Source organism: Hemicordylus capensis, chromosome 1 (assembly GCF_027244095.1).
Source record: "Hemicordylus capensis ecotype Gifberg chromosome 1, rHemCap1.1.pri, whole genome shotgun sequence".
NCBI classification, from domain to species: Eukaryota; Metazoa; Chordata; class Lepidosauria; order Squamata; family Cordylidae; genus Hemicordylus; species Hemicordylus capensis.
In genome coordinates, this window is record NC_069657.1 from 5,970,391 (window position 1) to 5,983,621 (window position 13,231).

Genomic DNA, 13,231 nt, shown 5'->3' on the forward strand with positions numbered 1-13,231 from the left:
ACTCAACAGCACACTTTACCTTATCGTTCTTTGACAGCTGAGCAGCCAAGCCCATGTGGTCTCCCTCACTCTCTGCCCCAAAGCTGCCTAGATGACAACGACTACTGCCTATATACTGCTTTTGAACAAAAGGTCCTCAAAGCAGTTTAAATAGAAAAAGAATAATAAGGAGAAGAGGGTTCCCTGTCCGCAAAGGGCTGACACTTGTGCTGTGCTGGGGTTGGATAGGGCCAGTTGCTCCCCCCCGCTAAATGTAAAGAGAATCACCACTTGAAAAGATGCCTCTTTGCCCATTTACCAGGGGCAGGCCTACTGTATAGTATATCTTAACATATAGTTATCCCCTATTAACGTGCATGGTTGTAAATTGACACACAAAACTGGTCCTTGCCCTGAGGAGCTTGCCATTTACCATTTGACACAGATGGAAGTGAGGGGGAGGAGGTGGGGTCAGTAGGGAGAAGATGGGCACTCCATTCAGGTGATCAGGGCACTCGTTGATCTGTTTGGCTTTGAAGTGATGTTGTCAAGCAAAGAGGAACTTGCTCTCAGTGAAGTGGGAGGGAGGTACCACAGAGCCAGCTGCTTCCTTGTTTGCCCTCTCCACCTGCATAGCAAACACTTCCTCCATATTACTGTGATCTTTGGTTCAACTGCGGCATTAATTTTGGGACTGAAATTCTAGTATATCCTGTAAAGAAGGTGGCAGAGTCCAAGCAGCAGGTGTTACAGTATTGGATTCATACTCTTGGGCAGGGGCCCACAAAATTGGACTTGGCCCAGGCTTTCTTTGTGGCTGTCATTGACCCCCTTCCTTCTGATGGGACACACAGAGAACTGAAGCCCGGGAGGGGCCCTTGGCCTTGTGCTGGGCTTGGCAAAGGTGCAAGCCAGACGCCCTTGCTGCAAAGCTGGCGGGGGGGAGAGATCTGGGGAGGGGCAGTTATGTTGGAAGCAAAGGGCATGCTCATTCAGACGTCACCCTTTCATCTAGACTAGGTCTGCACAGCTTTGGCCCTCCAGCTGCTTTTGGACTACAACTCCCATCACCCCCAACCACAGTGGCCAATATTCAGGTTTAGGGGAATTGTAGTCCAATACATGCAGGAGTGCTGCTGAAGTTGTGTGGCCCTGATCGAGAAGGCAGCCAGGAAAGAGCGATGTTTCCAGGGTGTGCCCAGGGGCTTGTACAGGACCACTGGGGTGTCTTACTCTCTCCTTTTGAACAGCAGAGCCAACCCCCACTGCTGTAGCCTGAACTGCTTCTGAAGGGCTTGGACTCCAAAGTGTTTTGCTTTGTGGCACGGAAAGGAAGGCGACACAGAGCCTCCTTGGGTGGGCCAAACTAGCTGCTCAGTTCCTTGGATCCAGGTGGTGGGGCTTGCCTCCTGTCGATCAGGGTGGCCAGCCTGAGGAGCTCTAGCTGTTCCTGGGCTCTAGCTCCCACTGCTATCGCCAGCTGCAATTTATTATGGCTAGGGATGACAGCAGTTGTGGTCCAGCAGCTGCATCTGGGGACTCCCACCCACACTGGGCACCCCGTGACCTCAAGGACTGCTTCGTCCCATATGAGCCACAAGATTAAGTGAGAGAGCCTTTCTGCCGGCCTCATCACTGCCGGACGTTGGTGGGGCCAAAAGAAGAGGACCCTTTTCTGTTGTGGTGCCCAGGAAGCTGTTGCCAGCATTGGTTGGTGTTGCGGGAAATGTGTTGGCCTTCTAGAGAGGGAAAGTTGCAATAGATTTCACGGGTTGGCTGGCACAGGGGTCTATGCAGCCCCCAGGGAAGTCAGAACTCCCCCTGGAGGGAGGAGAGAAGCAAAGATGGCATCCCTCCCACCGCTGCTTGGGTTGCCGGGAAAGACTGGAGCACTGTTCAGCTCCAGGCTGTCTGCATCTTCGCAGGAGGATTCCATTTTCATAGCCTGTGGAGAATGTCAGCCCGTTTACAGCCTTTGGACTTGGTCTCCTCCTTTTTTCCCCTTGGTGCCCAGGATGTGGGATTCCCCGCCTCAGGAAATCCAAATCTCCTACCCCACTTGCTTTCCACCACCTTTTGGAGAGGTGTGGGGTTTGGGGGGCGTTGTCAGATCTTTGAGCAGCTTTTAACATGTTGCTTTCTTGGCTTTCCCCAGAAATGATTTTATAGCTCTTATGATTTTGTTGCTATTTTTCTTCTGTTTTTGTTTTTAAATCCCAACACTGTTTTTTGTATTTCATGTAATATGTTGGCCTGGCCACCTTGAGTGTTTCATTACTGAAATGGAAAGGCAAGATAGATACAAATCTTAGCATAAAACAAACATTTAGGAGAGAGATGAAATCACCTTGCCTGCTTCATAGGCTACCCATAGTAAGCACAGCCTACTCAGGCTTGTTCTTTGGTCTTTGTTGGAGTGGGGTGTAAATACTGTATTACAATATGAATTATAACATATTTTGCAGTAATCACTGGAAGGTTTTTCATTTTGCATTGATGGGCGGGGGAAGCTCTTCAGATTGGTCTTAATCTAAAATGTTTGTACTGTACTTGGAATGTTTGTTTAACCTCAGATCCTGGTTCATTTTTATTTCAAAGAATCCGTCTGATGCAAAAGTAAATATTGCTCTAATTTTATTAACCTTTTGTTGCGTCACAGATGTCAAGATGAAAGCCCCAGGCAACTGTTTTATTTTTGCAGTTTGTTTTTATGGGTTATCAGTTGTTGGCTTGTGATTATGATTTTATGTCTTAATTATTATGAGCTAAAGTAGAAGTTTGTGGTGGCTAATTCGAGGGAAACTGGAAGGCAGAAGAACAAGAGGAAAGCCGCTTGGTGGTGACTTCCAGTCAGGTTCTCCCTGACATTACATGAAACACAAAAAATAGTGTTGGGATTTAAAAACAAAAACATTAAAATAGCAACAAAATTATAAGAGCTATAAAATCATTTCTGCGAAAAGCCAAGAAAGCAACATGTTAAAAGCTGCTCAAAGACCTGACCCCCAACCCCGCGGCCCCCCCTGCTCCCCAGCCAAAAGGTGGTGGAAAGCAAGTGCCCATAACAAGAAGTTCAGGTTCTCTCATGTTCTGACATGTGGCTGTTGTTCTTGGTGGCAGCCCCAGGTGGGTCCATACACTGAAAAACGTTTTAAAAGATTAAAACAGAGAAGAGGATTGCAGCTGCCTTAAGTAATTGGTTTCGAAAGGTGGTAGATTAACTTAAAACTTGCAAGAAGCAACAGAGAAGTGTTTAAAGCATTCTCCGGTGACAGTTGTGTGAACAAGTGACTGTCATTTGATTTCAGAGCACCTGTTGCTGTCTGTGCTGCCATGATGCCTGCATCAAAAAGACAACTTGACAGTACACCAATGTATGACCCTCACCTCCTCCAAGAGCTGGACTGGAGCCAGAACACAGTGACGTTTTCTCCTGCCATCTCTCCTGCAAATCCAGGCGACGGCTTAGTTTTGAGACCGCTTTGTGAAGCTGACATCAACAGAGGTACAGTTGCCTTCCAGTTCTTATTTTTAGATGCAAATGGTGGGTGAGTTGAATCCCAGCATTCACAGTCTTGAAATGTAGCAGCCTAATAGTCTGAACATTTAGAAATGATTCTGATGCTGCTGCTGTTTTATTGGACCAACTGTCAACAGGTGGCGGCGCAAATTTTTGAATGTCACAGGATCGTTCTCCCGGCCCAAAGCTTGATTCCAACAGGCTTATCCATTATAATGCACTGCTGGGTGAACATCCTGCTTTCTTGGATTGTAAAAGCAAGGCTTCTGGATGTCAAATGAGGCTTGTACTGTACATTGCAGAAGCTTAGGGCTGTAATATTGAGTGTCTAGACGGAGTACCAAACAGATTTTGCACAGAGCAATATCCAACAAAACTGCTTCTGATCTTCACTAGGTGGCCCATCTTCCCTGGTTTCTTTGGCTTTCTCAAATGTCTCCTTCCTAGACTCTTCCCAAAGCCACCTAATGGCACAATGGGGAAATGCTTGACTAGCAAGCATGAGGTTGCTGGTTCGAATCCCCGCTGGTATGTTTCCCAGACTAGGGGAAACAACTATATTGGGCAACAGCGCTATAGAAAGATGCTGAAAGGCATCATCTCATACTGCGCAGGAGATGGCAAGGGTAAACCCCTCCTGCATTCTACCAAAGAAAACCACACCCCTGAACGGCTTAGGTCTGAGTTATCTAAGAGAGCGCCTTCTTCTACATGATCCCCACCGCACGTTAAGATCATCTGAGGAGGTCCATCTCCAGTTGCCACCGGTTCATCTGGTGGTGACACAGAGGTGGGCCTTCTCTGTAGCTGCTCCTGGATTGTGGAATGCACTCCCGGCAGAAATTTGTAATTTGAGATCATTGCCGTCATTCAGGAGAGCCCTTAAAACCTACCTATTTGATCTGGCCTTCCAGGGTTTTAAATGATTAACTCTTTTAAATTGTTGCCCTGATTTTCGGGGCTTTCAGCTGTTTTATTGGTTTTATTGTGTTTTAATAGTTTGATTTTAATTGTTAATTTGTTGTTTTTATCATGCTGTGAACCGCCCTGAGCCATTTTGGAAGGGCGGTATATAAATCTAATAAAACAAAAATAAATATTCTATCCCTCTTTGCTGATTCCTGTGGGTAGTGTTGTTGGGGGTTCAGACAATGTACAGCCCGTTCTGGATTTCTTGGTCATGATTAGCCATACAGTTCATGGAAACAAAGTTGTTTTTTTTTAAATACTTCCTTTTCTAACTTGGATGCACAGTGCAAAATTTTACAGGAGGAGGAAGAGGCCATAGCATAACCCACAGAGGAGTGGTTACCTGTGTAGGTGGTGACATATGGAACATTTAGCTCCTAAGGCTTTGCCCTTGTACATCACCTCATTTCCATAGCTGACTGCAGTTTTCTTCTGGTTCTTGCTGGTCCATTTCCCCCATCTCCCCACCCCACCCCACCCCATGTCCAGTTGATCAGCATTACAATATTTTGTCCCTTTTATTGTTTTCTTGAGGAATAGCACTTTTATTTAGCTTTTAGAGAGAGCTCTCTAAATCTCCTCCTCCTCCTCCTCCTCCTCCTCCTCAGTCTTCTCTTGTGTGTGCATGCGCGCTCTCTTGTGCGTCCCTCCTAATGATTGCAGCTGTTGCTCTTGATACAGTCGGTGTTGCAAAGAACTAGGAGACCGTGGTTGCCACTTCAAAGGAGTGTGTATTTGCAACATTTTTTACCTCTTATTTCTCTGAGATTGGAGAACAGGAAAATAAGGTTTAAATGGGCAAATGTCAAGCCTCAGCTTTAAAGTTTGGATGGATCAAAACCCTTGAAGTTTTCTGGCTGACAATAATAAAGTATAATAGTCTCACAAGATCATTATGAGAATAAATAAGCCAGCTATGAGCGTGTTAGTGGTTTCTCACTCTAGCATATGGCTGAAGCATCAGAGGACAGCCAAGTGTAGCAACCTCTGTGCCCTCATTCTTGGATGGCAACATCTAATGATTCCTACTCCTCCGCTCCCCTACTGTGTTCTACCCCGCCAAAGCATTTATTATTATTATTATTTGAAAAATATAAGCATTATTTACACTAGTGAGTATTCCCACTCCCACTCCCAATCAAAAGAGCAGCAATTTAAGATTAAAGAATAATAATAAAAGGGATGAAATTGTGATCCCAACAGCACAACTGATGCATGTTTACTCAAAATTAAGTTACTTCCAGGAAAGTGTGTGTAAGATTGCAACCAAATAATGAGAGGGGAACATAGGAAGAAAGGGAAACAGATGAGTGGAAGTAATTCATTAAGACATCAGCAACAAAGTCCAGAGAAAAGAGACACTTGTTCTCTTTAAATTCAAGTTCCATGGGAATTTTGGAAAAAATATGTGGTGGTAAGGGGAGTGGGAAGTGCTGCATAAGATCAGTAACAGTGTTCCCTCCAACAGAGATTCCCAGGTGTTGTTGACTACAACTACCATAATCCCCAAGCAAAGACTATTGAAGCTGGGGATGCTGAGGGTTGTAGCCAACATCTGGGAATCCCTGTTAGAGGGAATACTGGTCAGTAAGCCAGAAGCACAATAAACCACAACATTTAAATAGAAAAGTGAAACCTGTTTTCTGTGCACATTAAGCATCTTAGGGGATGGTGAAAGTGGGAGAGACCCCAACCCACAATGTCCAGCTTGGTGCGGACAGAAAATAGCAGGATGAATGTAGTGCAAGGACTGTTAGGTGTAGGTGCCCAAAGAACATTTTCCATAAGCAGTTCTTGTGCGAGCCCCATTGAGGCTCCTGCAAACAAGCCTTCCCTATGGAACGACCCCTAGATTTAATGAGAATCCAGGGGTCATGGGAATGAATTGAATTTGCCTTTGATGAAAATTTTGAGAGCAAAATTTCAGACTTGGACTAGTTCATTCTGTCCAAAGACACATAACAGGAAAAGCAAGATGGCTAATCTAGCATAGGAACCCTTATGTGGCTTTTATTATTATATTAATTATAAATTTAAACTGTACAGCTGGATTTTCCTGCACTTGGAAGACTTGAAAGATGGGAATGGAGCACTCCTTGGATCTGGTGCTTAGACCTTTTCACAAGTCCCTTTGTACCCCAAAGTATGTGCTGCTTTTGATATGAACAGTATTTGTACATATTGGAGTATCTGAAATGCTCAGCAGCATATGGGCTGTTGATTACCCTTATTTGAAAAACATATTTATGAAAACAATCTATTGCAGGTTTTTTTAAAGTCCTGGGTCAGCTGACTGAAACTGGAGTTGTCAGCCCTGAGCAATTCACCAGTGAGTAATTTTTATTTATTTTGCTCTTTGGAAAAATAGGAGAGAGAGCTGGTCTGGTGGTAGCAAGCATGACTTGTCCCTTTAGCTAAGCAGGGTCCTCCCTGGTTGCTTATGAATGGGAGACTAGAAGTGTGAGCACTGGAAGAGATTCCCCTCAGGGGATGGAGCCGCTCTGGGAAGAGCAGAAGGTTCCAAGTTCCCTCCCTGGCAGCATCTCCAAGATGGGGCTGAGAGAGATTCCTGCCTGCAACCTTGGAGAAGCCATTGCTGCCAGTCTGTGTAGACAATACTGAGCTAGATAGACCAAGGGTCTGACTCAGTATGTGGCAGCTTCCTGTGTGTTCCTATGAAAGAGGAATGGGAAGAGTTGGCTTCCGTGGCAGCTGATGGGACCCCACCGACTTCTCCAAAAGAGGTCGTGTAGAGCACTAGAGAATTTATGAGTTTGGGGCTGCAGTAGTGGTGTAAGTAGTGATGGAGGCAAGTGTTCCCCTGTTCTCAGTAGTGGCTGGTCCTCATGAGCTGAGCCCATGCAGCTTTACCTGACTAATGGCCAGCCTGCAGGCAGTGCAACTCTTGTTAATGCCAGGGTGGGATGAGAGAGAAAGGCGTGTCGGGAGCCAGAGGCAGTTGCGTCTCATGTGGCGCCCTCCCAGCTCATCTGGATGAGCCACTACTGCCTGTTCTTACGAATCCAACAAATATTTATATACTGCTTTCCAACAAAAGTTCCCAAAGCGGTTTACATAGATATAAATACAATGGCTCCTTGTCCCCAAAGTGCTCACAAACTTTAAAAAAACCCACATAAGATATGGAGGGATGCTGTGCTGTTGGGGATGGATAGGACCAGTTGCTCTCCCCCTGCTACATAAAGAGAATCACCACTTCTACACAGGTGCCTCAGTTAGCAGGGGACTGTTTCTTGGGCAACCTTCAGATCTGTCCAGCTTGCCCTTGCCTGGCTTTACCTTTTCTTCTCCTTCACCTGCTTGTACCAGTTTGAGAACAGTGGTTGACATACTGTGCAAGCACACGTCAGCCTAGTAACGTTGCATTTGGACACACTGTTACACAAGAGTAAGCTTTTATTTCCAATGGGTTTACTCTTGTGTAATGCAATGCTTGCATTTGCACAGTGCAGGCTTTTGCAAATGCAATGTTACTGGGCTGATGTACTCTTGCACAGTCTGTCAGCTAGTGTATCTTGGGGTATCTGAGCAGGCAGATGTGGGCCTTGAGAAAAAAACTGGCAATATATTGATTGTCAAAAGTGTTCCTGCCTGTATTTTCACAGACACCTTTAAACTCATGAAGAGCTCTGGGGACTACTATGTTACTGTTGTGGAAGATACTAATCTAGGGCAGATTGTGGCTACTGCAACTTTAGTCATAGAACATAAGTTCACTCACTCATGTGCAAAGGTATGTATATTGAAGAAAAGCAATACTAATACTAAGCAGTTAAATTGTGGGTGTAGTCCAGAGAGAGATACAGGGGACTTTATAGGGCAGGGATCCTTAACTTCCTGCAGAAGGCACCCCAGCCCAAGAACATTTTAGCATGTTCCCCTCATTTGTGTGTGTATATATTATATGTATATATATGTTTGTTTATTTTATTATTTATTTAAAATATTCATACCCCGCCCCTCCAGTGCACTACTGCTCAGGGCGGCTCACAACAATAAGGTAGACACAATAAAAGTAATAAAATTAACTAAATTAAATTTTTAAAAAGTTGTCAGATTAAAAACCACAATCGTTATTAGGTTCAAATTAAAGGTTATTTTAAAAACTGAAAATTATAAAAAGCTAAAGAACCTACCAGATATAACAAAAAAAAATATGGAGCATTAAAAAGCTTCCTTTAAAAGGTGCGTTTTAAGATGTTTTTTAAAAACACTGAGGGAGGGAGCATGGCGAAGCTCTTCAGGGAGGGTGTTCCAAAGCTGAGGGGCCACAACCGAAAAGGCCCTGTCTCTAGTCCCCACCAACCAGATCTCTGTTAGTGGCGGGGCCATGAGCAGGGCCTGAGATGATGATGGGAAGGCCCTGGCAGATTCATATGGGCAAATGTGGTCTGACAGGTACACTGGCCCCAAGCTGTGTAGGGCTTTAAAGGTCAAGACCAGCACCTTGAATCTAGCCTGGAAGTGGATTGGTAGCCGATGAAGCTGACGCAGGATGGGTGTAATACTCATGAAGCGACTCGCACCCACTGAAGCTTCTGCGTGTGTGTGTGTGTGTGTATAAAAAGTATATAGTACAGAGAAGTGACCAGGTTCCTGCTCACACTGCTTATACACTTCTCACCTTGCCAAACTCTTTTCTGTGATGGAAAAAATGTTTCATGCTATGTGATCCACTGCATGTTTTCTCAGCAGTAAGTCCTACTGCAGAGGTTCTCAGACTTGTAGTCCAGATGTTGTTGGACTACAATTCCCTAATTGGGGATGATAGGAGTTGGGTCCCCAGATGTTGTTGGGACTACAAGTTTGAGAGCCTTTTTCCTACTGAGTTCCTTGGGTCTAACTCCCTTGTATGGTGCAGCCTTCATCTTACTGAAAACAGTCATAAAGAATGTTGCATGTTTTCACAGAGGGGAAGAATAGAAGATGTGGTTGTAAGTGGGGAATGCCGAGGAAAACAACTTGGGAAATTGTAAGTATTTATTCACACTTAATATCACTGCTGCCACTTCTTATTCCAGTATTTTTGTGAGCAAATCACTTATGGTGTCTGGGTCCAGAAAACTACCACCTACAAACGTCTCACATATTGTTTTTGTAGTGACAGTAGCTTGTATAGTTTGTGTTCAAAGCACTTCCATACATTACGCTCGTTCTGGGCCAAGGAGGGTGCGGGGGCAGGAAGGCAGGATAGCTGCCTTGGGAAGAGTAAAAGCAAGTGACAAATATGTAGCTAGGATTTCAGACCTTCTCAAGATGACTTCTGCTCTTCCCCCGTGCTTCAATGGCCCCACAAGGTGACTGCTGCCTCGGTCAGATTCAACACATAGTCTTTACATTGGGTTACCAACACACCTTTCTCCCTCAGCTACATCTGGTCTTAGTGTGCTTTTGATCAGAATACCATCTCAATTCTTTGTACATTTATTTCCATCTTTATTGTAGAGCCACAGGTGGAAATTGGGCGCTCCTCACTCCTTTCTCTTTATTCAGTCAAGCATAACTTGAAGCAGACGTTTGGGAGCAGAGTTGGTGCCAGAACACTAATACGTACATACACTCTTTGGTGATGGTTCTCTGCAAGAGTAAGGTGAACCATAATTTTGATTCAAAGTATTAAACGCCCCCCCCTGCTTTCCTTTTCAGATTGACATCAACTCTTACATTGCTAAGCAAGAGACTGAATTGCTACAAAATTACTCTCGAATGTCTGCCAAAAAATGTAGCTTTCTATAAAAAATTTGGATATTCAGTGTCTGAAGAAAACTACATGTATCAAAGGTTCTTCAATTAAAGAACTTCCAGCTGTAATCTCTTGTAAATAGATGATTAGTGGAGGAGGTTGTGCTGTTTTCATTCTCTTCGGAGGAGGATGTTCTGCAAATGAATCTATTGCCTCTAGAGACAACTAATTTTTAAATACTGTGGACTTTGGTTATTTCAGATTTCTTTGGCGATAGTGAAACTTGTTAGCTGTTTCCTGTTCATACGATATCCTCTTTGCTAGGCTGGGATGTGAATGAAAGAGGGGTGGTGGTTTTGAACCAAAGGGGTATATTTTTACCAGGCACTTTTTCTTGCCGTGTATTTTTCTAAAATGTTATGCTGCTGCTTGTTGGTAGCCAGACAATGGCTAGTAGGGTGGCTCCTGTCACACAGGAACAACAGGGGGGCGGAGGCCTTTGCCAGGCTTAAATGCAGTAAACCTGCAAAAAACCTCAGCCAGCCTGCCAAAGCCCTGCTGTGATGGCTTCTCAAGTCATATTGGTTCCACTGCTGTCAAAATGGATAGAAACGACTCAATACATAGACTGAATATGCTACGTGAAATATTTCTCCAGTCCTTAAATTTAGAAGCAGGCTCTTGTAGCTCTTGGACTTGTGAAAGGATTTGCTGGGCTTCTCATTTGTGGAGAATGAGCAGCTTTTTTTTTCTTTTCTTTTTTTGGCAAATTCAGTCTTCTACCATGTGCTACAGACCCCCTAGCAGGATTTCAAGGGTGGTGTTATCCTTTGCTTATTCAAAGGGTTAGAACCAATGCAAGACTTGTCTGTCAACAAATGGCAATCAGTTTACAACTCTCCTCCTGCCTCCCATTTAAACTCAAATCGTTGAAGGTGGTTATTGTACAGTTGTAGGGCATTATAAGCAAATTAAGGTTATTTTTGAAAACTTTGATAGTTTAATTTAGATGTCCCAAAAATGTTAAGGAACCACAGAGGACAATGGTGTGAGGGGATGGGTACTCAGTTTTCTACATCTTGTACTCTTTTGTTTTGAAGATGTTGAGTTTTATTTATTCAGTTTTCAAAATATTGTAAAACAAATTGAGATTGTACTATTGTCTGCCAACTAATCATCATTTCTCCTTTGTGCTATATGTATGCTAATTGAGTACCTGTGGCAATTGATGGTTTGAGAAGTGTCACTGGAAATCATTCATTCAGGGTATTTGATTAAATTCTATAGGATGGAGAACATAACCTTGCTTGTCTATATCCAAGATGAACACCACTTGAATCCAAAGCCTAAATAAACATTTTGGTGTCTTTCTGGCTGAGTCATTTACTTGCCACCTTTCCCATAGTAAGCTTCACAAGGTGGCCCCATAAGATGTACTTTGTCTCTTTTGGAACCTACGCTTTGCTGGTGAATATTAAAATTGGTCATGCCCATACATAAGAGCCTTGCAGGATCAGGTGCAAAGCCTATCTGGTCCAGCATCCTGTTTCCCCACAGTAGCCCACCCTTTCCTGTTATTGCTCCCCTGCAACTGGTGTTGTACACTTCCCTTCTTGTTGAGGCAATTTGGATGGACACTGGACATTATCTTGCCCCTAAGCAAGAGACTCTGTAAAGGCTGGGTAAGCTGGCGATATGTCTCTTCTAGCATGGAGCTCACACACATTGATGCTGCAGGTTGTTTGCATGCTTGCTTACAAAGCACATTACCAGGAGCATGACAAACTGGTATGCTTAAATTGGCCCTGAGTATAGTGCACACATTTACATAATGGCAAGCTACAGCCACAGTGTGAACCTAAACTGGTTATGGAGAAGCAAATGCTCTGGGTTTAAGGAGACTTGCTTTACACTTAAGACTGCAGCATTTGATTTGGTCAAGTGTAAATGTATCATTTTAGTAAGTGTAGAATCAAGTACAACAGCAGAAGAAATAAAGTTGTTGAAGTGTGACTTTTCAGGATACAGAATGGTCAGCCCACTTGGACGGCACTTGAGTTTGCAACAGCGGATTCAATAACCTCAAGAAGGAAGCTGCACAGGGGCACACATGCCTTTGGGCGGGGGAGAGAAAACAAGGAGACATATGCCCCATGGAGCAGAAGACAAAAGCATCAGTTTAAGGTTACTGTAAGATTTCAGAAGACAACATTGCTCTCATGTTGGGACCAATTCATGTGACTTATCACATCACACAGTAGTTGGGGCTCACTAGATGCTTCAAACCAGGGGTTTAAACGCCTGGCCCATGGGCCAGATGTGACCAGTGGAGCTCAACAGACCAGTCCCTGAAGCACTCCTCTGTTCTGCTTCCTTCCTTCAGGCGTGGAAGCCATTGGTTGGTTGCTTCCTCTGCTGCCACACCGCATATAATATGTTTGGTGGATTGCCTGCAGCTTGAAAGGTCACAAGCCTGTGTAAGGTTATTCCCATGGCTGGGAGTGTAGGCAAATGTTTTGGGCAAACTGCTCCAATGTCCAAACTTCATGGCAGTACTTGCCCGCTGAAACCCTTCCTGTGGATAATCATGTTCCTGGGAGCATTATGTCTTACAGTAAGTTTTTCAGAAAGGGAAAGCAGGGCAGACAAATCTCTTTTGGGGGAAGAGATTCTTCCCCCAAAGTAGCTGAGTCTTACCACCACCTCAGTGATCCTGAATTGATTGTTTTACTTCATGATGGTCATGACAATGTTTGATAGCTGCAGAGGAAACCATAGCCCTAATCAGACATTATACAGAAGGTGCTCTACTTGAGCAGATTGTTCCAAACAGGGCTGGAAGGCTTGCCCTGGCCCCATTAGTCAACCCTGTCAGAGCAGCACTACTCTGGAGAGGTGAAAGCCACAAAATCGCCTTTGTGGCTGAGGATGATGGAGTTGTAGTCCACACCGCCAGATCATGGATGTGACTTTTGCCTCTTCGAATGAATGCTGCTCTGACCGTGAGCGCCCAGGGGTGCTGACAGGGCCAGGGCAGGATTTCTGGCTCCATTTTAAAT

The 13,231-nt window shown here is 44.4% G+C and overlaps 1 protein-coding gene across 6 annotated transcripts in view; it reads left to right on the top strand.

Moving 5' to 3' along the window:
* GNPNAT1 (glucosamine-phosphate N-acetyltransferase 1) overlaps nt 1–11,543 on the top strand; it is a 28,291-nt gene extending 16,748 nt beyond the window's left edge. For all 6 annotated transcript variants that reach the window (XM_053261074.1, XM_053261084.1, XM_053261097.1 and 3 more), the window contains exons 2-6: nt 3,288–3,484; nt 6,735–6,797; nt 8,095–8,222; nt 9,400–9,461; nt 10,136–11,543. In XM_053261074.1, coding sequence (XP_053117049.1) covers nt 3,288–3,484; nt 6,735–6,797; nt 8,095–8,222; nt 9,400–9,461; nt 10,136–10,283 — 598 coding nt within the window. In that variant the 3' untranslated portion in view covers nt 10,284–11,543. The remainder of the gene's footprint in view (nt 1–3,287; nt 3,485–6,734; nt 6,798–8,094; nt 8,223–9,399; nt 9,462–10,135) is intronic.
* The last annotated feature ends 1,688 nt before the right edge of the window (nt 11,544–13,231 follow it).